The 27,664-nt window shown below is 39.2% G+C and overlaps 1 protein-coding gene across 7 annotated transcripts in view; it reads right to left on the bottom strand.

The window, feature by feature from the left end:
* Nucleotides 1–24,329, bottom strand: part of kif13ba (kinesin family member 13Ba) — a 59,251-nt gene extending 34,922 nt beyond the window's left edge. For 4 of the 7 annotated variants that reach the window (XM_031746612.2, XM_031746613.2, XM_031746614.2 and 1 more), the window contains exons 1-3: nucleotides 13,496–13,613; nucleotides 12,912–13,267; nucleotides 6,961–7,054 (exon numbers count right to left, since the gene is read on the bottom strand). In XM_031746612.2, the coding sequence (XP_031602472.1) occupies nucleotides 6,961–7,054; nucleotides 12,912–12,981 (164 nt within the window). In that variant the 5' untranslated portion in view covers nucleotides 12,982–13,267; nucleotides 13,496–13,613. The other 3 variants (XM_039613154.1, XM_039613156.1, XM_039613157.1) reach the window with 3 other exon arrangements.
* Between the last annotated feature and the right edge of the window lie 3,335 nt (nucleotides 24,330–27,664).

Below are 27,664 nucleotides of genomic sequence, written 5' to 3'. Positions count from 1 at the left end.
AGGAATGTAAATCTCCAATGAGATGAAGCTTTGACCTCATAATTTTTTTAAGTCCCTTAATGGTCTTGCCCCTTGTTATTTCTCTGAGTTGCTTCACCCTTGCACACTATCCCATGCTCTTAGTTCAGCTAACTAGATGCTTTTGACTGTCCCAAAGATATTTTATACATCCAGAGGAGACCGTCTTTGCAGTTTTGGCTCCTAAAATGTAGAATGAGCTGCCATTGAAGGTCAGATAGCTTCCATCTCTTGCTGCTTTTAAAACTTATTGAAAAACACACCTTTTCTCCTTGGCTTTCAACCGAGAGTAAGTTGTTATCTGTCTTAAATTTTTACCCTTTGTATGTACCGTTACCATTTCAAATGTTCCCCATCTTCTATGAATTAAGTTATAGCGGATTAATTGTTACATTGACACTTTGGTAAGTTGTTATGTTGTGTTTAAAGTGCTTTGGAAATAAAGTGATGATGATGAACATTTCTACATTTTCTCTTGTTACATCCACAAACAGATGTATTTTATGTAAAAGGCACAAAGTAGCCCATAACTGTGAAGCGGAAAGAAAATTAAATTTTGGTATTTAGCCCTCCTGAGTCAATTCTTTTTTAAACCTTTAATTTTTGGCATTTACAAGTCTTTTGGGGGTAGTTCTCAACTGCTAAGTATCTACTTTTAAGATTTCAGCAGTGACATTTACAACAATGTTTATTAATGTACATTGTCCCTCCTATAAAAACAAAAAAAACAAAACAAAACAACAACGACAACACAAGCTCCACCCCAAATTCTCCTTTTAAAAATAGCTCTAGTGCAGTCAGATTGGAGGGACAGCGTCTGTGAAAAGCCATTTTCAAGTCTTGCCACAGATTCTCAATAGGATTTATTGGACTTTGGGCCATTCTAACACAAATATGCTTGTAATATGCAACATTGTAGTTCTGACTGTAGGTTTGGTGTGGTTGTCTTACTGGAAATTCTACTTTGTGCTCCTTACCTGGACTGTCAGGTTAAGTGGATGACCATATCTTGGTAGGTTTGCTTTAATGGATTGCACAATTCTCTGCGAGATTGTCAAAGCTTGGAATACATTTTTAAAACCTCCACAACTTCATCCCTGAACTGTCTGGTGTGTTACTTGGTCTTCATGATGCCATTTGCTATTAATCATTAGTTATTATTAATCTTTTGTTTTTTTTCCCCCCACAGCATGCCTTTTGTCCAGCCTTCCACCCATCACCCCCATCCAGTTGCAGCAGATGGCTGCCCCTTCTTGAGTCCGGTTCTGTCAGAGGCTTCCTTCTGTTAAAAGGGAGTTTTTCCTTCCCACTGTTGCCAAGTGCTCACTCATAGGGGATCATCAGATTGTTGGCTTTTGTTTGTGTTATTGAAGGGTCTTTATATTACAAAATAAAGAGCCTTGAGGCAACTGTTGTTCTGATTTGGTGCTATATAAATGAAAAATTGAATCAATTCTGAATCCTCAAACAAACCTCTGAGGCTGTCACAGAACAGCTGTATTTATACTGAGATTCAAGTATGACAGGTGGACTATTTAGTAAACAGGTGACTTCTGAAGGCAACTGGTTGCACTGGATTTTATTTAGGGTTGTCAGAGTAAAGGGGGTTGAATACACCACACTTTTTAGATTGTTATTTGGAAAAAAAAATGAACACTACATAACATTTTCCTTCCAATTCACAAAGCCAATGCATCAGTATCACCTCTACTTGCAAGAGCAGGAATAATGTGGAGTCATAAGCCAGAGTGTCAGTCTTTTCCATCTTGATTGTAATGCAGACATTTTATTAGTGGACCCCCAACACATGGTTGGTTCACACTGAACAAGTGAAGCCCCCCCCTTACTTTACATTCAAGTGCCATCTTTTCTACATTAACACAAACACTGTAGAGCATTCACTCCCAACACAAATCTTAGTGAGCACAATAAAACCACTCTTACAAGCACAATGTATACTGCCCTCAGACATATGGTGTTACACACACCTCATCCAGCATCAATTCAAGATAAGGGGCCACATAGCCACTTTTTTGTATCGCCTTGGAAACCAAGCCGCCTGTATTTGCCTCGCTGACATCTGATGGGAGACAGATCTTTGTCAGAGTGTGTCAACATTTAGCTTCACAAGTCCAATGCAAACAGCCTCAGGTCATCATGCAAACCGCAGTGACTGATGACATGTCTGTAGGGCAGTTAGCTGTCTGCTTATCAGACACACAAATGCAAAGTACCCTGGCAAAACAATGGAGATCCTGGAGGTAAGGACATCTCTGGTGAGAAAGGACACATGGAAAAACACTAAGGATGCTAAGTTTAATGAGAGAATTAATGTAAGACGAAAAAAGACCAAAAAAATCCCCCACAAAAAACTCATTAACCTTGGTTGACAGAGTGAATAGGGAGGTAGATAATCACATCATTAATGTATCTTTGATGGTCAAGAAATTTCCGACTTCAATCAAAAATGTATCACCATTGTAGTGAGTCACAGAGTGGTCCCCTGAACAACTACAGTGTGGTCTGCCCAGGAAAAACTGAATCAGACCCACACACAGGGCACACAACTGACAAGGGAAAAAAATAAGGAAATGCCTGCTGAGTCCTTTCAAATACTTGTAGTTGGTATCCGCACTACAAAGTTGTTTTTTGGTTATTTTTGATAGTTATTTTTGTTGCCTCCCTCAAAGGTTTTACGCAGGGGAGACAGAAAATCACCAGTAGTGTAATAAACATTTTTTAACTTAAAATATAATTACAATAATAATACAATACAGAGTCATTAACAGGCAAGTGAACACCCTGTAAATGAACCGTCTTAGTGATGAGGTGCGTCATTTTAGTCCAATGTTGAAAAACGGCTTGCAGAGAAAACTTGTGCTTTATTAATTTGTTATTTAATAATTTTATTGCAGTACAGGCTGTCGTAAAGAGGCTGCAAGTAAGCCTAAATAGAAAGGACAAGCTCTGTTGTGTTAATTTTGTTTAAGGTTTAGCCTTTACCCATCCTGTACACAACCTCGTCTGCTGGCTGCCTTTCTTTCCTTCCACATTAAACAAGACAGTCAGGTATGAGAACATAAGTTACATTTGGAAAAGTCCTAATCCTTATATTTCTATATGCTGATGTCTGTATCGGTTTACACAATAAGCTACAAGTCTTCAAAAAGTAATAATCATTTAGCCTTGAAAGAAAAAAAAAAAAAAAAAAAGTGTCCTCTGCTTTGACCCACATTAAACTGGAGGTATATGTCTAAACTGAAACAACCGACAGGTGCTTGTGCATCAACTGTAAGGCATTCAGCACCAAGTCCATCTGGATGCACGCATTTACTAATCAGGAGTAAGCTTGAGAGCAGATACCTTTTAAATGGAAGTTGTGCTCCCAAGCTACCATTAGATATCAGATCAAGTAATCAGATCAGTGGCCATGACTTTCCCCCGTCTGCCTGGTTAGAAACACAGTTCCTGACAACGTAAGAGAAGAAAATCCTTCATTTGTATTTAAACAGAACTAATCCTGAGTTTCGGCAACAACCCCCAACAAAAACATTACTGGAGACGTTTCTGAAAACTGTCTCACTGCAGAGATTAGGGGTCTACTACATTAGAAGGTAACCATTTCCACAGGTGAAGTTTTCAGCTTCTTTTTTAATTAATAACAAGGCAGTGTGTTTTCGTGCACAGCTAACGGTATGTCAGAAAGCAGCCTTAGGTTAAGGAAACGGAGAATAAATCTTTAAATGAGAATATATACCAGCCTTCATCCTTCAGCCCACCATCACTATGCTGATAATATATTGTACTAGTGGGCTGTATATACATATTGAGCTACCCTAAAGTTAAAAAAACCTGTCACTGCTCTGTAGATGCCCAGCAAAATGATCCCAATCCTTTTGTTAAGGCCACATGTCACATGACCTCTGACTTAAAACTTCCTTCCTTGAGCTCATTTGTATAGCAAATGTCCTGTCCAATTTTCAAGCTGCCTATTGTTCCACACTAAGTGCTTTTACACAGTCTAAGCCACAGTTCTGACAGTCTGTAGTGGTTTGTTTACAATTTTTATTATTGTTTGAATTATATTAACAAGTGCAGTAATAAGACTCTACTTAATGCCAATTAAAGTAAATAAATTTAAATGAGAGTCTAATAATAATAATAATAATAATAATAATAATAATAATAATAATAATGATGAAGCTAGTTTGTGCAGATAAAGCTATCAGTAAAGATGACGTTATCTTCTGCCCAGCTTTAAACAGAGGACCTTTATAACTCATTAACTTAAACAAATAGTGTGCACCTGCAACACCCTAACCTTAATTGCACCCACTCCAGTCTTTCGAAACCTTAACAACCAGCAAAACTGGTGAGTAAAAGATAATCCTCAAATGTAAACACCATGTCAATGAAACCTGGACCCAAGCAAACAAAATAAAAACAGCATCTGCAAACAACACAGTCAGCCCATCCTTCTGTCACTTCCTTAGTCCTTTGTCACTGAGAGACAGTGGGAGAAGCGGCAGCGCTGCTCTTGTTCAGGCCACCATAAAAGTCACCTCTAGGAAGTTTATGGGCGACAGATGCTTGTGTAAATGAGGCTTTCCCCCTCGTCTCCTCACTCAAGGAAGGGGCTTCACGGTCACTGGCAGTGACCCAGAGTTAACCTCCTCGTGCGTTGCTAAGGAAACAGAAGACTTGAGAAAAAGGGAGGAAGCCCAGGCACAAGGAGTTGAGCAGGAGTCAAGTCTGTCTTTTTTTTTTTTTTTTTTTTTTTTTTTTAATATATATATATATATATATATATATATATATATATATATATATATATATATATATATATATATATATATATATATAACTCTGTCTGCGTGCATCTCGATGGTGCAGTCTTTCTAGGCATCTCTCTCTCTCTCACACACTCTCTCTCTCTCTCTCACACACAGTGTGTGAGAGAGAGAGTGTGAGAGAGAGAGTGTGTGAGAGAGAGAGTGTGTGAGAGAGAGAGTGTGACACACACACACACACACACACACACACAGCTGTCTGCTCATGAACGTCAGCCTGAAGCCATTATTCACCGCGTCTGATCTGGCAGTCTGCAGTCGGCTTCAGCAGTCACAAGGAGGTCTTTCTTCTGACACAGCTGGCTTCCACCAATATGGTCAGTAGTCAGAATCCATAGTCAAGAATGATTAATAGATGATCTCAAACCATTAGACTAGACGAAAAAAGGTTAATTAAAATTGCTTACTTCCCATCAATTTGAGACGCAGTTTGAGCGATCTCACCATTAATTCACAGCACACACACAATCCTGTTCTGTGTTTTGCAACCAAATCTAACACATCTTAATTCCTTCAGTACAGGAACTCAGACACCACGAGCACAGTTATGCTATTACCACCAACAGCAGCTGGTTAACAAGATGAGGTAGAGGGAAAGCCAAGAGTGGAAAACAAGTGACAAGTGGTGTGAGTTAAAATCCACCTGCCTTGAGGAGGCCCAACAGGTGGCTGGTCTGCTTCCTGCCAAAAACTACATCATGAGGACATTCCAGACAAATCTGAGACAAGACCTCTTGAGAAACAGCAATTAGAGGGAGGATATAAGAAAATTCCCAAAGCACTGCAAGCCTCTCAGAAGACAAAAGGTAAAGGGCAAAAAAAGAATAAGAAAAAAACCCAACTATAAATCTGTATGAGGGCAATAGAAGGGGGCTACTGGCAGCACATGAGACATGTGTGACTATTAAGGCCGTTAAAAGTAAGACACTGAAAGCACATCAGTATTATTTTATCCTTTATTTGCTTACAATTTGGCAAAGCTTAACCATTAAAAGTATGTCTATTCAGCCCGTATCAGCATGGTGGCTCAGTAGTTATCAATGCTGCCTCATAGCTAAAGGTTTAAATACAGGCAGGACCCTTCTGTGTAGAGTTAACTCACTTATAAAGAAGAGAGAAAATAAATATCACAAAACAACAATCTGTTCAAGTGAATAAACACAAAATTACAGTTATTCATTACAGTTCGCGCAACTTTGTAACGGAGGTATTTAAATTTCATGCCCGCAACATGTATTTTGTTTAGAATAGACAAAGTGTGCACATGTAGCTGTTGGGGTCAAGGCAGCAGAGCTTGAAACCTTCTTCTAAAATGACAAATAAAGTGTATGACTTGAACTTGGGTCTCTGGTGTGAGTGCTGAAACCTATACACTAAACACCAATAGTTTTTAAGTGTTAATGATTTAAACTTTTCGAGATTTAAACATATTTAGTAAGGCTGACATCACTACAAAAAGCATGACACTGCACTTTATCAGATGAATTTACAGTAGGAAATGACTAGGTCACATGTGTGACACCACTGGAGTGGAGTTTACATTATGCCTGTATGAGATTTCTTTGGGAGTTCCACTCTCTGCCACAATACCAGGAAAAAAAAAAACAACAAACAAACAAAAAAAAAAAAAAACCCACACACACGCTGCCTATTTTGGCCTAGGACACTCAAAAAAGTTTCACTTCCTGGTAAAAATCCAGGCTAAAACTTGCTCCTTTTTCTTAAATACCCCTGGATAGTTTTGGCAGAATAAAAGTCAAATAGGGGTATTCCCAGGCAGGTTCTAGAGTTGTAAGAGCCATCTTTTTTCCACTGATTACTAAAATCATTTATGGATGTACATCTGTATTGGTCATAGTAAGTAATGTCCTCAGAAAATTTTCTGAGAATTTCTCAAGTATGTTCCACCCACATCCTCTTGAATTGTGTCAAAGAACAACAATGTGAAATGACTGTTTTCATTCACTGCTGCACAAGACATGCATTGCAGCCCTCATTGAGAAAGAAAAAAGGGGGAAAAAGGGAAGGAAATAAGTGCCAGTGAAGAAAATATATCAGCTGTTGACATGAGTCACACTCTAAACAGACTTACCTAGAGTCTCCTTTTCCAAGGTTACCTCCCGCAGGATGGAGGATCGTCTGGTTTTTCACCATTTCCACAACACATTTAGTGTTTAATTCCTTTTCTGTGGATCAGAAAACACAAAGTGTTATTACTACACGACTGAAGCTCAAAAACTCACACATCCCAGTCAATGCAACCATTCACAAGCAAACATAATATTTGGACCCAAAATCCTTAGTGTTATATACATGGCTGACACCAAGTAACTTTTACTAACACTGCTCTGATGGCCACGTCCTCCCTGCATAACAAGCAAGAGTTAAACTGCATTAGATATTAGCCGTAATTTCCTGTGGAACAAACGTTATGTTTAAACAATTGTGTGTGGAGAAAAGCAATCACAGACTCAGAAAAAATGACCTTTTACCTTAGAGTAAGCATTTGGCTAATCAATACCTTGGTTATTTTGGGCACACAAACACATACAGAACTAAGGACATTCCATTCTGACCGTGGCCTGTTCGTGCAGTGACGTAACACTTGGCCTTCAGACCACCCACTGCCCACTTCTAACTCAGCATGTCTGTCGGGAGACAGACACTCTCTCTATTTTTAAGATTAGGCTTAAAATGTTTGATAAAGGCTATACTTAAATCTAGATCAGATGACCCACAATAGTTAGGGTGGCTCGATTTTTGGCGTTTGATTGTCTCGCTATTATTGTAAGATCCATAACTTTATAATATAAAGCAACTTGAGGGGACTTGTTATGATTTGACACTATATAGATTAAATCAAATTAAAATCATGCATAAGGAGTGGTCTTGATGCCTTTTTCATATTTAAAAAAAAAAAAAAAGCTAGCCGTAAAAGTAAACACACTGGAAAATAACAAATACAATGAGACTGGTATGTCTCTCCATTCATCTCCTTCCTTAGGAGACCTAATAATAGTTGTCTGCATACTCGCATAGTAGGTGCTGCCAGCATATCCTGGGCATCCAACATCTGACAGAACTGCTTGTTTATTTTAATTAAAAAAACATTTACCCATAGGAGAATATAAAGGTTTCATTAGAGTCACTGGAACTTAAAAAAAAAAAATTACCACTGTGTACAATTACACATTATTACTATAGTTAAAACTGTGGTTAAATGCCACAAAATACTGAATAAACATAATTAGTCAGTTTGTTATAAATTAATGTTTAATCATAATAATAACACAGCTACATACCACATCAGTAGGATGTCTTTCTGTGTCAGCAGGAAGCATGTTTGTTAAGACCATAAATATATGGCTGGGAATTGTGTTCTCCCTGGTAAGGATATCCTCTTTAAAGTATCAATAAAATTACCCTGTGATCAGAGGTCACAACGGGGCTCCTTAAAATGCAAATCAGTATTTGCTCAAGGTCATTTTTATTGATAATAAATGCCATCCTTCCACCACCACCATATGACCTTGTTCAGGCCATGTGTACATATGGATGATAGAGTAGCAGTTTTATTACAGAGTTGCTGTGCAAATTACCACCATATTCAGTAAATACTTTAACCAAATCTTTAGATATGGGCTGTTAGACTTTTTATTAAACAAACATTATATGAAATAGATGACTGTCAATAACCTCTCAACTGTGCAGTAGGCTTGCAAGAACATGTAGGGATGTTTTGATCATCAGCAAATGTGTTAGGACAGGAAAAACAGTTTGTGGTTTCAATTCCTTTCTGCAACAAGAACTGTCTAAAGCAGCGTTACAGAAGTGCTGTTCCTTCAGTCGTTTCTTTTTTTCTGTAACCAAGACATGACTGCTGGTATAATCAACAAGTCAGGGTGACGCATACGCTCGCTCACCATGTGCCAAATCATAGCTTCACAACCAACAATTCAATATCAGTATGAGGAGTGCAAGAATATCTCCCAAATCCCAAAGAATGATTTTTGAACCACAGTTGCAATTAATTAATCCACTTGACTGGATCACGAAGCAATAAACTTGCTTATTCTAATCCATTTCTAGGCAAATTGGTACCTGAATGACCTTTAAACATTAATTAATTTCACAGGATTAAAAGCTGGGAATGTAAACTGAGGTCATGATTTTGGTCTCAGTTTCAGAATATTTATAACCCTAGTGGACAGAAGACAGTAGTAGCCTTTCTCATTGTTAAATAAAGCAATAAAACATGCTTTAGCAAAGGGCATTTCCAATTGCTGTGTAGCTGGTGAATAGGTTGTATGTGGTTTTACATGCTGAATTATTAGCATAGCTGCCTTTGCCTAACAAACAAGATGCAAATAGTCACTTTATCTAGCTGGTACAATTTTTTACATATGATACAAATGGGAATCCCAATATGTGTAGTTGTACATCTTCTGGCTTTTCTGGCTTAAAGTGGACAGAGTTATGCACGCGAGCATGATTGGACCACATATAGTTGGCACAAGAAGGCTGTATTGCTCGACTTAAAAGAAGTCGGTGCATTTTACAGAAATTTTTGTTAATTTGACAAATAACATAGACTGATTTTGCTCAAGCATAAAGTACAACTTACAAAGATGTTCAAAATCAAATGCCTTGTGATTGTGATTTTCCATGGGTGGAAGGGCAAAACTTGTCTGGTCGGCACCAAAATTCATTGTATGCTGGAAAAACTGACGTCCGATGGGGAGGCCAAGTGTGGTCATTCAAATTAGAAATATTATGTATTTTAAGCTGAACTGTCTGCTTTGTGGAGCTTGCACTACTGTTTCAGGCATGAGGGTAGAGCCATGGAAACTTAATGTCAAAGGTCAGAGAACCTGAATCACGCTCCAATTCTTCTGCTGTCAAGGGCAGTACAAAGCAAAAAAAAGAAGGAAAGCAAGAAAAAAAAAGCAGGTTGATTCAACAGAGAGCCCATAACAGACAGAAAGAGCAAAAGTTAAACAAGGGGGCTGACACAGACATACAGCTTTTAGTATGCAAACTTTCTGTTCTATTTTTTCCGTCTGTTGCTGCAGCCTACATTACCCATGTGCCCCATGTGCAGCAGCTGTACTTTCTGCTCAGCAGAGAGGAAAGTGTGATGTAGCATGGTTGAGAGGATAAATGTACCCATTGTTATCTGCCTCTCGTTGCTCCATAACCAGCTCCCACTTTCCACTGGCCTTCCCTGGGCTACCGGTGCTGAGGTTTGGCACCACAGCACTGACATCAGCCAGGAAGCTGATTGGCCGCGGTGTTGCCGTTGCTACGCCTGAGGTTGCTCTGTTCTTCGAAGTCCACAGCCATGGGAACATGGAGGATTATGCAACGTTAGCAAATACTCATTCAGACTCACTCCCTTCCTGCCTTTGTCCAGCTAGGCAGCTACACCACCTCTCCTCCTCAACCTGGGATACATGGGGACAGCAGCCTCGGGTTAAAGTGGCCTGCTTATTATTTCAGACTCTGAATCTCCACACCAGCTAGGGAAATCTGAGAGGAAAGTGCTCTCCCTTAACTACCATGACTGTTTCCTGAAACAGCTGTGTGATGGTGGAGAACAGAGTAAGAGCTGTGGCTGAACAGATCAAAGGTGCGAATGTGTGAACTGGAAAACCACACAGAGCAATTTTTCTGAGATCCAAGTGGATTTATGAGTGCACTCCTCCTGGAGTGACTCTTGCCCACTGCTTTTTATGAAATCAAAAAAATACTATTTGAACGCTGGTAGATGTGGACAGAAACTCCATTCAGACAGAGAAACCATCAAAAAGGCCATTATGGAAACGTGGCACTGCCAGTTCCAAACCTATTCCCACTGCTTTTAGCAAACTTTCAATTTTCCTGCTTGTTCCTTTTTTTTGCCAAAATAGTAATTGGTTCAACTTGCTGAAAGATAGAGGACGCATACAGGAACTGGTTTATGTACAACATTAACTAACTACGAGACCTGGATGCTGGCTATGATCTAGCTTTAAATCTGCTTCTGAAAGTTGCTTTTAGTGGTTTGAAAAGCACACATAAGCCCATTTGAGTATAGTGAACGCATTGTTATGCTCAAGAAACTAATTTGAGATCATTTAAGCTTTATGACCTGGCACATTACATTATCCAGCTGGAAGCAGCCACAACCAACAGTCTGAACCATTAACATGACTCGGGATGGAGCCATGCTTCCATGATCATGTTGTGTATGCCAAATTATGAGCCTACCATGCAAATGTCACCACAGACACCAAGTCTCATCAGACCGGGTAATCTTCTTCCAATCTGCTGTCTTGGCTGGCTGATTAGTTATTTATGTTAACCAACAACTGAACAGGTGTATCTAAACAAGTGGCTGATGAGCATGTTGTTAAAGTTCAAGGAAATCCACAGAATTCAAATTCACTTTTTTAAGTGTAACAAAACGACTAGTGTACAAGCAATCATGTAAAAGTAACTGTGACTTTGGAAACTATGCCGCCCCCCCCCCACACACACACACACCCCCCCCACCCACCTGACTCGCATGCAAGCCTTCTTGCATTCTCAGCAAAATACTGCACAAGCCTTTATTATTTATGGAATCAATAATAAGAGCATTAAAGTACCAATAAAATCTGCTCCTAGATATCAGCTGTACCCGTTAGGTCAGATATCACACTGAAAAGGGATAACTGAATGAGGACAAACAGAAGAAATCTAACACAAAACAGGACAAATGTGCTTGAAGTAAATTCCCATCACTCCCTGTCAACTACGTTACAGCTGTTGGTGAAAAAATTGACTTTTTAAAGTGGAAAACTTACTTCTAATTTTACAGAGAGCCATCACTGAAAAAAAAAAAAATCTTCCTCCTTGCAGAGTTTACTCTACATCAGAGTTCACAGTGAGAACAGTGTGGTGATCCACTGCCTTGATCTTGTGACCGACATCTCCAGTTCAAAGGGGGGGAGGACACACGTGATTCATTTTGCCGGTTGTTGGTCAACCACTCTGCCTCAGCAGCTCTACTCTTTCTCCCCCTTTTACAGGACACATGGTATCCCACGGCACAAACACAACTTGGAAATTGACCAGGAAATGTCATCTGTGCCTTCCTTCCTGCAGTGCAGGAAAAAAAAAATCTGGAATGCAATCAACCAGCGCATTTAAGCGTGCACAAAGATTTGTGCAATACTATGCTTTAGTCATCCAGGCTTTTCTAAAATTAGAGCATGAAGATGTAACAACGTGTAGATGTTAGCAGCCCAGGAGAGACTGCGGGAGATGCAAAGACAAAAGCCTCAATTGATCCTCCAACATCATTAGGTCAGACTTCTTGGGTTTCTTTACATTAAATGAAGCAAAAACATGCCTCCTCAGCGAGTGACAGTTGAAGCCAAAAAAGCTACGGACATCTGTATCAGCCAGTAAAGGAGACAAAGGGTCTAGACTTCCAAACAGTAGATCTTCACACAGCAGCTCAGCTTTAAATCTGGCTGGATGGCAGGCAGCCATCAGGGAAGCCCTATGGCAGCACTGTACAAACATGTGCCATCCAGCTCATTTCACTAATGGGTGCTAATCTCTGACTGCCATTCTATTCCTAAGAAATTTTAAAAAAGGGAGCAGTTAAGTCAGCCCAGGCTCCTGTGAATAATCCATACACCATAAAAGTATGAGACTGCCAACATGACATTACAACATGACAGTGTTAGTGTTTTAATTTCTCTGCAGAAGAAATGGTGCTGTATGTGTACAGATGATGTCAAAAGCCCTCCTTTTAGAGAACATGTGTTGCAGCTGACAAAGACTCAGGTGGCACACAGAGATGCATTCAGGATTCTGATCAAGCCTCAAACACACAAGTGCACACCAAATGTTTGAAATTGATGTGTCAGCCAACTGATTCTACCCACTCTTTATGGAAACACTGGAACAACTTATTATATCTCTGGGATGGACAACAATATGAGAAATTAAATAAAAGTTTTCTGTATGGATATCAACCCCAGTCATAGCAGACTGAAGCCACCCTCTCACCTCTCCTGTTCATGGGCCGTACACGAACAGCCACCTTGACATTGGAGTCGTCCAGGCTCGGCTCCCCCATGCTGTCTCTTTACCCGGGGAGGGAAAGCAGCGCTTGTCCAAAATAAATCCGCCTTTCAGCTGAACAATCATCCAAAACTCAGGAATGCTCCGCTAGCCGGACTCTGGGCCGGCTAGCCTCTCTCAGCTTTGCTCCACAGACCAGGCATGTCCATGGGAAAAAAACAAAAAGCCTGGGTGAAATCCTGCAGGAAGACAGCCACCTCCACCACCACCACCGCCGCTGCTGCTTATTTTCTTCTTCTGTTCATATCCCAGGCTAATTTAGATCCGCCGGGGCGTGGAGGCTGGAAGAGGAAGGAGAAATGTAAATCAAGCAAGATATTACAGTAGCTGGGGTTTGTGACTGAGCAAACATATGCTATCTCCAAAGCCAGAAAAAAAGGGGGGCTAACCAGCTAATTTGCCAGGCAAACTGAAGGGGAGCAGCGGCAGGAAAAGAGCAAGTTTTGAATCTTTCCTACCATTTCACTCCATAACATGCCAAAACAACACCCAGTCTACGAGCTACACACCTAATTGAATTCATCCCAGATGTGACACCGTTAACCTGTCAGTAAAAGCGAAATGATCCGATGAGAACTGCCTGCCGATGATATGCAGCTTCCCAACGGAATCTGCTGTCCTCCCTTTGCGTCGAGCTGCAAACACCGAGCAGCATCCGCCCTTCCGCTTAATTATTTTCCCTTCATAATAAAACACATAATAAAAGTGTAGTTCTATTCCGCCGCTATCAAACATCGACTAAGTACACTGAATTACCTTAAAATAACGAACTGACAGTAAAGGTCAATAAAGGAAAAATACCAAACACATTGTTTACAGACAACTAACTAAATATTCAGCGGCTTCACTTTACGCCTGCTTTCATGATTTTATACCAATTACCTTTACGCATAAACTTTAGAAACTCATTTTAGTTGCGCCGGATTTTAACAAATTCATCAGTGGGCTTCAATTTAATTTTATTCATCATTTAAAGTTCATTCCTCGCTCAGCCATCAGTACGTCATCAATACGCCCAGCCGGGTCCGTTAACAGCACGCTAGCCACAGAACAAGCTCCCCTCTTAAGATACTAACTTATAACTTTAAATTATAACCAGCATGAATACAGTAGATATCAGCAAATGCCACAATCTTTTGGATAAAGTGTAGACAAAAAAGTACTTTTTACCAAAACTGTTCAATACTCCGGCCACTCAGACAGTCACGCGACACTTCCGGTGATCACCGTCAAGTTAAACGCAGCATACGTAATACTTCCGATATTTTTTCCCCAAAATAAAACAAGACAACTCCTTTTGACTCGCATTAATAGCCATCCAAAAGACACTCATTGCAATTTCGGGTAATGTTCCTAAGTCACATCATAACATAACGTTACAAAATCTAATTCTAAATTCAGGCGCAACAAATAAACAAAGCAAAATCAATAAATACAGTTAACATTTAAGAGCTAACACAGAAAGCAATATGTCTTCAAATATTAGCTATGCAGTACAGTTAATAATTTTACAGTTGTACCCAAATATCAGTGTAGCGATCAGCTTTTCTGTAAGAACCTGCTCAATAGATGGCCTGTCCAAACACTGAGCAAACAGCACTTCATAATTAATAGCCTTAATGAGAAATAATTCGACGGTAATTATCTGAGTATGTCCGTGGAAAATACTGAACAGGCAGAACCAGTAACAAGTAACAAATTTAATCAGCGTGAATAGTTTATATTAGATATACAGAAAGGCCTATGCATATTATTAGTGTTTAATGCCTCAAGAAAAAAATCTGCAAAAAAAAAACGCGGTTGATTGACTATTAATTTTAAAAACTTGTAACGGAAGTCAGTTCACATCCTTAAACGAAACAAAGGACTGTCAGTTTTGATTTTGAACGTGCTGGAAGATTTCTGACACCTAGTGGCCACAGGTGGAGCTGCAAGCAAAAAAAGACGCCTGAACTGTTGGTAATAATAATTTGTGTGTGGAGCACGATAAAGTTAAAAATATATTAACAACAGCTATTTGTTTATTCATGACACTATGGTTTCATTACTGTACAATGATATGAATAATATGACACTATTACATCATCCTGTAAGTGAATAATTTCATTTTTACATTGGGTCTGTGAAACTGAAAGGATAACGTTGAAACCTTTGATCCAGAGACATTATAAGGCGCTTAAATTAATACTGAATCTGAGGGAGAAATGTGGAACAGCAAAGATAGTGGTAGAAATATAACTTAGAGTGGGGGTGATTGTGTGTCCCCATTCTGTTTGGGATCACACTATTACAGAATGGTCGTTTGAACATGGCTGCCAAAGGGTGAGATGTGTTTATAAAAAGGACTTTGGTTGATCTGCTTCCACTGTGGCTGCTAGGAAGTTTCTGGAGTTGAAGCTAGGTGGAGCTAAAGTTTGCAAAATGAGATAAAGGACATCGGCTAGGACTGTAAAAGGCCTTTAAATACAATTCTGGATTTGAGCCTTCCTAAGAACAATCATTTTTCTTTTTGGAAAGAAAGCTGTAACTTCAAATGTTCTTGCTCCAACTAAATTTCTCACAATTTGTCTGCCTTATTATATATTTAAAAAGTAGCTTAAGATGGCTCAGTCTTCATGCCTTTTAATGACAAAAACAAACAAACAACAACAACAACAACAAAAACTGCAGTCTGGGGTTTCATTTCTTGTTCATGGTCGTTCAACATAAATCAGTGGTGTATGGTTCAGACCACTAGAGGATGCCCTGCCTCAAGATGTGGCAGCACTAAAGGTGAGGCACTGGAGAACAGAGAAGACCTTGCTGAGCTGATTTTATGGTTTCTTTTGTCTTTACTAACTCTAACTTTGTATGAGAAAATTTTCAAATTATATGACCTTCACAATCAGAATAAACTAACAAGATCTGTCGGTCTGCAGCTATCAGAAGGTCAGAGTAAACGCAAAATTGTCAGTAGCAATACTGACAATATTTACTAGGACAACTATAATCTGTTGTTGTTACTAGCATCTCAAAGACTTTTCTTTTTTCCATGTTGTTAATGCCTCATAGAATACATGTATCATGGTGCTGAAGGAAACACACACCTAAAGCATTGCTAAAAAAAATGAGATTTAGAAATGAAATGAGTGAAAAGGATGCTGTGCTAAATGGAGATCATTTAACTCCAATGCTGAGTTCTCAAAGATTGTGAATTACCAGGTGACTCTTTCAGGCAACCACCTGTCAAATGTAAGTAAGTGCATGGAAGTGACAGGACCTCCAACTTGTCTTATGCTCTGATGAAGGCCATGAGGCTGAAATGTTATATTGATTGACAACCACAATGATCATTTTGACACTTGTAACACTTTAATCATAATGAAATAAATCAGATGTACAGGAAACATTTTTATTACACCAACTGTTTTACCATAAAACTCGGCAAAGCCAAAGTTGTGTGATCAGACTGGTAAAATGGGAAAGCTGCTGAAGGCCATATATATGATCTTCTGATGATGATCTCCTTTCTCCCCTCTTTCTCATTAGCTGCCTGAGGTTTCATTATGTTTTATAAATCATATGAATGCTAACACAACAATGTTCACAAATTGATACAAAAAGGTTGGGTTTTTTTTGGTATTTTAAGTTTTTTTAATCCTCTTTTTTGTCTGTTATTTTTGTATGTCTTTGGTATTTTTGTTTCTCTTCTCTGTTTTTCTCTAGTCATATTTTGTCTGCATAACCATCTTAATTTGTAGTTGTTTGATTATTCGGCTTTATTTGTTGTGTTTTTATCACTGTGGTAATTTTGTATTTCTTTTTAATTGTTTTTTTATTGTCTTTGGCAATTTTGTGTTTCTTTTTTCCTTTTCTTGTGTCTCATCATTGTCTAATCTTTTGTAGTTGTTTTGCACTTCTTTGTAATTGTTAATGTTATGGTGGTCTCTTTATGTCCATTTGTAATTGTTTTGCTTCACTGTCTCATCATTTTGCATCTCTCTGCAGTTTTTCTGAATCCCTCTGTCATCGTTTAATTGACTCTCCAATAACATGCTAGCCCAGGAAGTATGCGTTACACAGAATTCATTGTGACCTTTTATAATTGTGATGTATAATAGGAAATCAATTGATAAATAAGTATAAGAAAACACAGGACTTATTGTTTATTATTCTCAGTTAAAAGGTGTGCGTATGTTTCATTTTTAGTACTCTGCTCCACAATTCCGTCCCATCACTTTGCCACTCATATGACGTATGTGTCTACGTAAATGCTAAGCAGGAGTGACTGAGTAGATGTCAAATGATTACCGAAACAAACCCCTCCTCTTATACGTAGGAGAACTGGAAATAGCAGACTGGAACAGAAGAGGTGGGAGTCAGAGGAGAAGAGGAGACAAGGATGTTACAGCTGTCACAAGAGACACAAGACACAAACCAAAAAACCACCCTACTTAATGTCCTACCCGTCTGTTTACTTATTTACTTACTTATTTTTACAGAAAGAAACCAGGAGGGCCAAGAATGATTAAGCCCACCAAGCGGTTTTCCTAGGCAAAGGGCAGGAGTTTTAAAGAATATTAAAACAGTCCTGCTGTCTACATTTTTCAGTTCAAATCAACACCTTCCATTTAGGGCAATGAGGAATGAAAGGTCAGAGGTCAGCTGACTTCCTGCCAGCCAGGAAGAGAACACAGAAAACAATAATTCACATTTTATAACTGAGTTTTCAGAGGTTTGTTTGGTTATTTCTTAAACAGTTGTTTATTATTACTATGCATGGTCACTTGATTTTTATTCCCTTTAACTCTGAATGAATACACCTGAAAAATTTTGAAATAAACAAAAACTGGCTTCATGCCCTATGCTTGATTCTGGTCAGGCTCCTTCATTGTATGTTGCACCCCTCTACTGCTGGTTCTTCAACAAAGAAAAGGCTCTTAAGGCAAGCTGGTTAAAGTTCACAGTGGAAATTATGGCTGCATACTGTATGTAGTTTTTGAGCTTTCCTGTCTCCCTTGAAATTTACTTATAAGCTTCCTTTGTGTTTTGTGTTGTCTCACTTCTTTTAGCATTTACTATAGTTATAACATTTTTTCTGTAAACCAGGTACAAAGTGACAGAGTTATTAAGGGCAAAATGTTAACTATAACATCCAAGATGTCATGTTATCAACTCTGAAACTGTAGGCTACACAGTCACACTCCTGTTTTAACCTAAACACAAGCTTTTTCACAGTAATCGTGTTTCTCTTATTGCTGAGAATGATATGAATGTCTCAGCTGTCACACCAGTCTGTCATACATCACCAAAACAAATGCTACAGAAGAAGTCAGTCACCTATCATCAGCAGGAAGTACAGTATCATCTTGGGACTACAAATATTAGATTGATACATTTGTGTCCTGCATTAATTCACTGTGTGAGGTAAATTTTGTCAAACTGTTTTACTGTTTCTTCTCCCAGCTTTAGGTGAAATCACTTGAAATGTCCAAACCTACCTGAAAAGGATGATGGACATCTGTAGGAAATGATGCTTTCACCAGTGTTTCTTTGGCTTTGTGTGTGTGTGTGCGTGCCTGGGTAAACATGAGTGTGGTGATTTGAGTGATAAGAGAGGAGGGTGGAGGGGGAAGGACTGACTCCTTATCTGTTCCTTTGTTAAGATGACACGATTACAGTAATTGTTCCGGCCACTAATCAGGCCAGTGCAGGAGATGGTTTGTGTGCGTTTGTTTGTATGTTCCTGCTTTGTGTGTGTTTTCATTGTGTGTGATGATTAGTTGAGAGATGGGTGTTGGAGATTCTCACAAGTATACCTGTTGTGTTTTGGCGTACACAATAGGTATTCGAGGAACCTGATTGGGTCATGATTTCCAATTGTACAATAATAATAAATAAAGTAGTTTTTGTACTTTTAAGGGTACACCAGTATTAGGTATTCTTAGGCTTTGTACCTTATTGGGAGTAGCACTGAATTGTGGTGAACACTATTCTTTTATTTGTGTTTTTAAAAAGCTCCTTTTTTTGTTTTTTAACATTAAAATGTTTTAAATGGTTCATGAATTAGTCCAAGTGTGCTTGGCCTACACTCAAAAAAATGGGTGGTTGTTACATTTACAAGACTCTAACTAGTAATTTGAACAAAATAATTTCATGTTTCTGTGGTGAACCTAATTAAATCATGTAGGATCTGCATGAAATTAAACAACTTATCTTTATTTATTCTTGTTGAGATTACATGATACAATGTAGCAAGAGTGGTTAGAGTGGTTGCCTGGACTCGTGAGTCCAAGATCACGTGAGATTTCAAACCACAGCAGAATCACTTGGGATATAAAAGGCAGAAAAGAATACACACGTGTATACTATTGCTATTTATTGTGGTTTAACCTGCCAAAGATGAGGTTAAACCACAAACAACCTTGATAAAGATAAGAGGATGATTGGAGTTACAACTATGTGAAAGTTGTTATAAATCTATTAAAGTTTTTTGTTAACCAGACTTTATTGAAAACTCCAAAAAAGAACTCTTTAAATGAACGTAAAATAATAATGGAAAGGATTTCCACATTAATAAATGGCTTTCTATTAGCATTAAGTATTTTTATTGGACTAATGTAATTTGCATGGGTTGGATCAGCTCCAACTCAAGTACATTAAGTTGAAATAACAGAGCTGCATAATGCTAAAATAAAGCAATTTAATTGTATGGAAATCCGTTCCATGATTTTTTTTAATGTTCATTCAAAAGTTATTATTTGAGTGTAGTGTTCTGATATAGCACCTCAGAATCAAGAAGAAACATTTCACCTGATGTGCCTGTTACTGCTTGGCAACATACGGTTACCAGCCACTTTGTAAGGTACACCTGTTCTGTTGTTTGTTAACACAAATATTTAAGCAGCCAATCACATGTCAGGAACCCAGTGCATTTACGGAGATATTTTCTTGGCACACACTGGGCTTCTTAGTACCAACTGATCATTTAAATACCACAGCCTACCTGAGTAGCCCAAGTATCGTTGGTGATCAAGTCCATCCTCTGACGACCTCAGTGCACCCATCTTCTGATGGCTGCAGGATAACCTGCCATGTCAAAAAGTACAAATCATCTCAAACTTGTTTGTTAAACATGACAGTGAATCCAGTGTCCTCAAATGGCCTCCACAGTCACAAATTCTCAGTATGATAGAGGAACTTTGGGATGAGGTGGAACGGGAGATTTGCATTATAAATGTGGAGTCAACAAGTCAGCAGCAATCATGTTAACATGGATCAAAATATCTGAGGAATGTTTCAAGCATCTTATTGAATCTATGCCACAAAGAAATAAGGCAGTTCTGAAAGCAAATGAGGGTTCAACCCTGCACATTGGTGTATTTATGTACCTTTTTGGTTATAAGGATTGTACCTAATATAACACTGGTGGGGCTGTTAGATGCACTGCTCTGGCCTACAGCGCCTATAGAGAGACACCCTGTTTTAAATGTTTTTAGATTTTAGTCGGTTGCTTAGGTTGCTCATGGGCATGGTGATAGTTGTTACTGAAAATCAGGAGGACATTACACATTCTTTCTCCCTGTGCAGGGTGTGATAATGTGATGTATTAAATGGTTCACGTACTCTGGACATTAACCAGCTTTTCTTGTTTCCTGGGCTGTCGCAGCAGACATCTAGCACTCGCAGCAGGTTACAGGAGCCAGCTGGTGATTGGAGTGCTGCTGGGTTGAATTCCCAAAAGAGTCCGGGAAGTCCAGGCGGGATAGAGACATCATTGAGTGGTGCTACCCTCCAGCAGTGAACCACACACACGAGCACGCACTCTTTTCAGAGCTTTTTTTAAATGATGTTTCACATTGAAAACTGTTTGTACTTTTTAGCCCTGAGGCGATTTCTAGACTCACTCAATTAAGGCCAAAATAAAGGCTGCGTGAGACTCTTGCTGCGTCAAAAACCACTCCCTCGTTAAAGTGCACTGCGTTTATCGATTTTATTTCAGTGTCTGGATCATTTATGTGTCAGTCATCCGCTATATAATGCCTTAAAAATTAAACTATTAAAAATCAAGTCATGTCCTACTTTCTGTGAATGCTATACAGTCCTCAAAAATGACAGCACCAATTTTCAGTGATAATGAATGATAAATTTGCTAGCAGACTGTTTAGTGTTGTTATAAAGAAAGTAAGAATAGATGAAAAGGAATGATTTTGGATATAGCCATGTATACTATGCTGTCAGTGTTGTTGATAAATGTCTGAATCATCTGACATTTTGGTTAACTCCATTCAGTGAGAGTGAATTATATAGAGAATATAGCATATAGAGAGTGAACAAGTGGATGGTCTCAGACATCCTTATATAAAGGGCTTTAAGTCCACATTATTCTGACACAAACCAGTTTTGGCTGTCACTCCCAAGCTCAGGAAGCTCAGGAAGAGCATTCAATGACGTTTAACATCCGGACACGACCTGACCTGGAATATGTCCATCTGCAGACAGTCACGACCTGAGAGATGTGATGTCAGTTACACGTGGCAGTGCATCAGAGCCTCCCACACTTCGCAAACCCAAACCAAGAGACTCTAGCCAACCAAAACTTAATAGGATCTCAAATGGTCGCTTAATATAATTGTCTTTATTGCCTCTGTGGAGGCCACGGTGGATGGTAGGGATGCAGTTATTGCTGGATGTGACCTAATGGGTGGGGTGGGTAGAGGTATGAAGCTAAAAGCCGAGTTCTGGCAGGAGACATCAGAGATTGCACTTTATGGCCTTGGTGGCGGGGATCCATGGCAGAAGATGGCCGTCCATTACAGTGAGCTCTATTAGGTTAATGACTTTAGCGGTTTTATGGGCATGAGCTCATTACTTAGACAGGCCAATCTAATCATCAGCCGCACCAATGACCATGGACATAGCAAACTGGTTTGTGGGTAAAAATGGACCCGAGGGTGTTCCCTGTACAGCCTGGGAGATATTGTGGTTTCTGTGTTGTAGCTCTAGCCATAATTAAGTTGATTCACCTCTACATACATACATACATCCTGTACTGCATTGTACTTGTATAAGAGGCTTTATAATATCTTTGATACCTGCCTTCTAATTTTGATCAACTCAGAACCAGATTAAGCTACCCAATAGATTTATTCCAATACACTGAGGTCAGTAGGTATTTGGAGAATAAAACCATTTTTCCTTTGTTCGCCATTACAGCAGATGTGATGGGAGATGTTGGGATTTAGAGATTCTTTTATTGCTGCCATATACTCTGCCTTATGATAAATGCATTAATAACATGTTCTACAGTATTATTTTATTAGTAATATTGTTTACAGGGTTCATATTGCATTGAATATGTTTGTCATCACATTCATTCTATTCACAGGTTGAGTTCATTCACAGGTTGAGTTCATTCTATACACAATGCATAACTGTGCTTGTTTAGAGTTGATGTTCTATCCAAGAGGGTTTTAAGCTTCACTGGTGAGAGTGTCTAGGTGATACATGTTGAGGGAAGATGAGAACATAGCAGGTTAATTGCATGCATGCTTACAATACACATAAATCTAGTAGCAGGCCTGAGCGAAGGCCCAAGTGTCTTCTGCTTCTTATTTGAGACCTGCGCCAATTCAGTCTACTTAGTGATTGAGGACGAGGGTCCATTATTAGCCCTTAGAGGCCCTGAAGCTTGAAGTTATTACCTTAAAAGGAAGGTGTTATCAAAAAGAGAAGTTATATGTCTGTTTATAGTTATTAAGATGTACAAGATGTACCCTTGTCTGTAAACAATGACTGGACATAATGTATTTTTGACCTGTATTGACGTGTATGTGGGGGTGTGATCCTCTATGCTATAAAACCAGAACTCAGTGTATTTTTGTCAGAGCAAATAAGCCATATGCTGATGGTTGTTCTCCGTTGTCAATAAACTCATCGTTTGATTGCACTTTTCTGGGCCTCCGTCGTTTGTTGTCTGGTCTACAGTTGATCGATCTCGCTTCATTTGGTGGAGGATGCAGGGCAACTAAAGATCAGCAGTAAGAGGTACAGGTGTTTGTTGTCGGCGGAGGTCGAGGCCAGATCAGGTGATCGAACGGCAGACGTCACGGTGATCGCTTGACTATTGGGCCCACAAAAAGGTAAGGCACAAACCTCTTAAACTGAAATTGTGCTGTAGTGGATTATAATTCTAGAATATGTAGTCAAGTGGTCATCCGTTGATCTCTGTTTTGAGTTTTGTTTGAAACGAAAACCTTTGTTGCAACGAAAGTGAAACTTAAGAGTAGTATTGTGTTCACGGTCGCTCGGAAAAAGCAGTACTGAGCTAAAAGTAATTTGTGTCGTGTTCATGGTCGCTTGGAAAAAGCAGTACTGAGCTAAAAGTAACTAGAGACGTTGTTTTTAAGGAAATAAGAGAGATTAAAAGAGATTAAAAGTGTCTAAAGTCAAGGAGTTGGAGAACTCCTCCTGGGAAAGACGTTTCCTAGGATTATACTAGGGGAGGGCCCCGCTGAGAGTTGTGGCCTCAGATATAGCCCTGGTGATCGCAGAGGATCATTGTTAGGGAGACACTTAAATAAGAGAAAAGGATAAATACCGGACACGAAGGTCCGAGGAGTTGATATATGAGCTAAGAGAAACTCAGGCCAGCCGTAAGCTTGAGGTTTTGCAGTAAAGCCAGCCGAGCAGTAAAGTGAAACTAAGGTCTGTTGTGTTGAAGTAACTCTGAGAATAAATACTGTGAGCTATGAGAGACGATTAAAAAGTATTACCTATGCATTTGTGGACCCGCCGTGGTCAGCGAAGATTTGTGGACCCGCTGTGGTCAGTGAAAAATTTGTGGACCCGCCGTGGGCCAAGAAAAGCTGTGTTTTTGTTGATATTCCTGGAGAATTTGCAGACCTGTTGACGTCTCTTAAAGACGAGCAGCGGTGTGTATAGGGACCCACTCATACAGCTGGAAACCGTGACGTAAGAAACTGTCTGAAATGATTTAAGTGCCAGCCGGCTGCAGGCTGTGTGTGAGAGAGAGGCTGTAAAAGTCTCTTTTTCCGTTCTTTTTTGCTGGGGAAAAGTGCGCAGTTAAAATTTGGGTGACTTCCCCTTTTAATTTTAACAAAGAATAGATACATTGATTAAATGAGGGGTAGATAAAGGGCATGCTCATTGTGCCGTTGTTTCATTATAGGTGCTTGGAAATAGACAGTGAGAGGCCCACGGGGATCCCATTAAGGCTGCTGAAGCATTTTCCTGTTTTGTGAGCGTGCCTTTGGTGATTTTGAAATACTGTATCACTGGACAGGGTGATTCTAATATAAGAGTTATTTTAATCCAACCAGAAACAGAGTAATAAATAAAGCTGTGAGCCTCCTCCTGAGTGGAGAGAATTTGCAGAATTTTTGAGTATCTCTTGTTAAAGAAAAGGGAAAAGAGATTCTGTGTATGGCAGACCGTGAAGTTTCTAGATTAAATCAGAGAGAACTAATGTGGCCGAAGGTTGGATCTGATATGAGGCGAACAGAGGACCGGTCTAAAAAGATTAAAAGGTACGCACAAACCTGTTCAATAAGCAAATTTGTGCAAATTGACTGAATTCTAAATTATCTGTTCGCTGAGTAGATGATCTTAACTACTAAATTGGCGCAGTAGGGGTAAAACTGAATTCTCGAGAATAAAGTAAAACGTTGAAGTAATGAATGAGTAACTTGGAAGTAATGAGAAGCTTTGAAGCAAGGATAATGAAACTTTGAGAAACAGACAGTACTGAGTTAAAAGGTTATATGGTATTTCATGGTAAAAAAAAAAGAAAAAGAGACCAATGCATGTTTAAGAATAGAGAAGAATATAAGAGTTATTGGTCAGCTTATGGTTTAATAAGTGTCAAACTCACGGGATTGGAGAATCCTGTACTTCTTTGAGACTTCAAAGAGGAGCTCCGGCGTGGGCATACGTCAGGTGGTGTTGCCGAGAGTTGTGGGCTCGGTGAATAGCTAATGATCAAGAGGATCATTTTGGGAGACGCTTATTTGTAAGTAAAAGGATTAAGTTCGGACGAGGAAGTCCGACAGAAACACCTGGTGCTGTCAGGATGTTTAAGTGACACAGAAGTTCAGAAAATCGAGTCAGAAATGGTTTTGTGGCTCTTGGTAAACTGATTTTGAAGGAAAATCAGTGTTTATTGTGCTGAAGTAACAGATCCGGCGTGGTCTGAGGAAAAGAAATAAATCGGTTAATGGCTGATATATTTATATGAATTTTGGTGGATCTGCTGAGGTCCAGAAAATAATCAAGGCGGACTGTGTTTGTTCGAACGTTAATAAATGATCCAGGAAGAATTGCCCTGGGTCTGTGTGTGTGTGTGTGTGTTCAGTGACAACATGCCCAGTTTAAAATTGGGCCCTGTTCCTTCCTCTTTTAGTTTCAAAACACAAAGGCTGTTGGATGAAGAATTACTGTGTGAAGGAACGGCTTCACTTTTGATTAGGGAAATAATATGCTTACTTTTGGGTTTATGAAGATCTCGTAACAATCTGGGGGAGATGCCGGGGTAAAAAGAGTGAGCTCGGACGAAGGGGTCCGAGAAAAGAACACCGTGAAGTTGAGCAAGGTGTTTTAACTGACTCAGGATTTCAGAGAATCGAGTCAGCTGTGATCTCGAGTTTTAATGGTAAGTTGATTTTAAAGGAAAATCAATGTTTACCATGTTGAAGTAATTCTGATGATATTACTAGATGTGTTGTGATACAAGTAAAGAATAAGTTGTGTAAATGTGGACACACGATTGTGTTGAGATGTATGGATCGGCTGCGGTCCACCTGATAAGTGAATACTGGGTAAACTGAGACAATAAACTGTTTTTAAATCTTCACTGGCTGCAGTGAGATACATGTGCTGAAGATTACTGGACTCGGCGAGGTCCATATGATGAAGTTCTTGGGGAGATAAATGACAGAAACAGTTTCTGAATTTTGAGGAGAATTCTGAAGCACTGAGGTTGAATTTTCTCTGTGCTTGAGTGCGCTGTGTGGACTTATATCAGAGTTATAAGTCCAAAGGTTATGACCTGGAGGTCATTCATGGTGTTTAAAGAAGAACAGGAATTAGAAAAGGATATTTCATGTCATATTTTGTGTAAATTGAGGAAAACTCACCACATGTGTTCACCTTTTTCATTTAAAGGGACACAGACATTAACACACACACACACACAGTACTTGGGTGTGAGTTACTTCCTCTCTTAATTTTAAACTGTAACACGTGTTCATTGAACTAGAATTTCAGCAGTGGATGAGACAGGATTTAGGTTAGGGCTAGTTAAAGATAAAGATGACCTTTATTAGTCCCACAGCTGGGAAATTTGTTTTGTTAAAGCAAAAGTGCAAAGTTATGCAGCAGAAATTAGAAAACACTGGAATGCAATAAAATAAAGTAGAATAGAATAAAATAGAATACCAATACTATATACAGCTGAGTAAGAAAATACAAAATACAACTTTGTCAAAGAAAGAAGTGCACATATAGCTGTCTTATTGGACGTATGAGGGTTCTGGTAAAGTACTAGTTCTGGTAAAAGTAAAAGATTATGCTCAAAGTTTTATGCCCTGGAGGCCAAGAGTCGTGTGTAGAGAAGAACATGACTTAGAAACGGACATTAAGGTCACATTTTGTCCAAGATGGGGAGAATTGTCCCATATGTGTTTATTTCTCTTCTTTTTAAGAGGACAGACGCACTGAGTGTTGTCTACTTGCTCTTTCTGATTCTAAGCAAGCATGTTTGATAAAATACTCTTAGGAAAGCGTATTTTGAGTGCTTCTAAGTGTGTGAATGTTGTGAGTACTTGATTTGAATGATTCTGTGTGATTTGTACAAAATAATAAATAAGTAATAATAACTCATAGGGGAGTGCGTGAATAGAGGAGGCCTGAGAGAGTGTGTGTGCGTCAAACAGGAAGTCTGATTATAGCTGGGGAGAGACGTTGCAGCATGAAAACAGAGCAATTAGAGACTGAATGTCTTAAGAAAAAGTAATAAAATATATTAATTACATGTTTTAGAAAAGAAAAACTGAGAAAATAAATACATGAACTAACATTTACATTAATGAATTGAAAACACATGTACACAAATTGTTACAGGTGAAATGTTGGGAATAATCAGAAGTGTGATAGCTCAATATACTGATGAAATGAAGAAAGCAGCTTACACTCCTTTGATTTCCAGAGTCAGTGTGTCTCCTCCCCTCATAGAACCCGTGCCCACTTGGCCCCCATATCAGGCGAAGCATGGAAGGCTGGACAGCCCATGACGGGTAAGATCCCACCTCGAAACCCTGGGACAACCTAAGGCAAGGCGCAGTCACGATTGTTGAACCTAGGTCCCTAAGTGAGCTGGACTCACTGGAGGAGACGGACTACAAGGGTAAAGCCGCTGGGGCAGAGGGGGAAACGTCATTAACAATGACGGTGATGAGCCAAGAGGGAGACACTCACTGTCTTTCAGGGTGAATTGTTCCCTGAACCTGAAAATCAAGCTCTAACTTCTGGCTGAGGACAAGGAATGTTGTTATTTAAGGAGGAGATCAAATTTGCGAAAGAGAAAATTGACTGTTTAAGTGGAACCTTGTGAGGAGTCTGAAAAACCACGAAAAGAAACATATACATAATCACACACACAAATAGAAAATGCGTTAACCTTA

The sequence above is a fragment of the Oreochromis aureus genome, linkage group 1 (assembly GCF_013358895.1).
Source record: "Oreochromis aureus strain Israel breed Guangdong linkage group 1, ZZ_aureus, whole genome shotgun sequence".
NCBI lineage: Eukaryota > Metazoa > Chordata > Actinopteri > Cichliformes > Cichlidae > Oreochromis > Oreochromis aureus.
The sequence above is the reverse complement of the archived record's forward strand: the minus strand, read 5'-3'. Positions and strand labels throughout refer to the sequence as shown.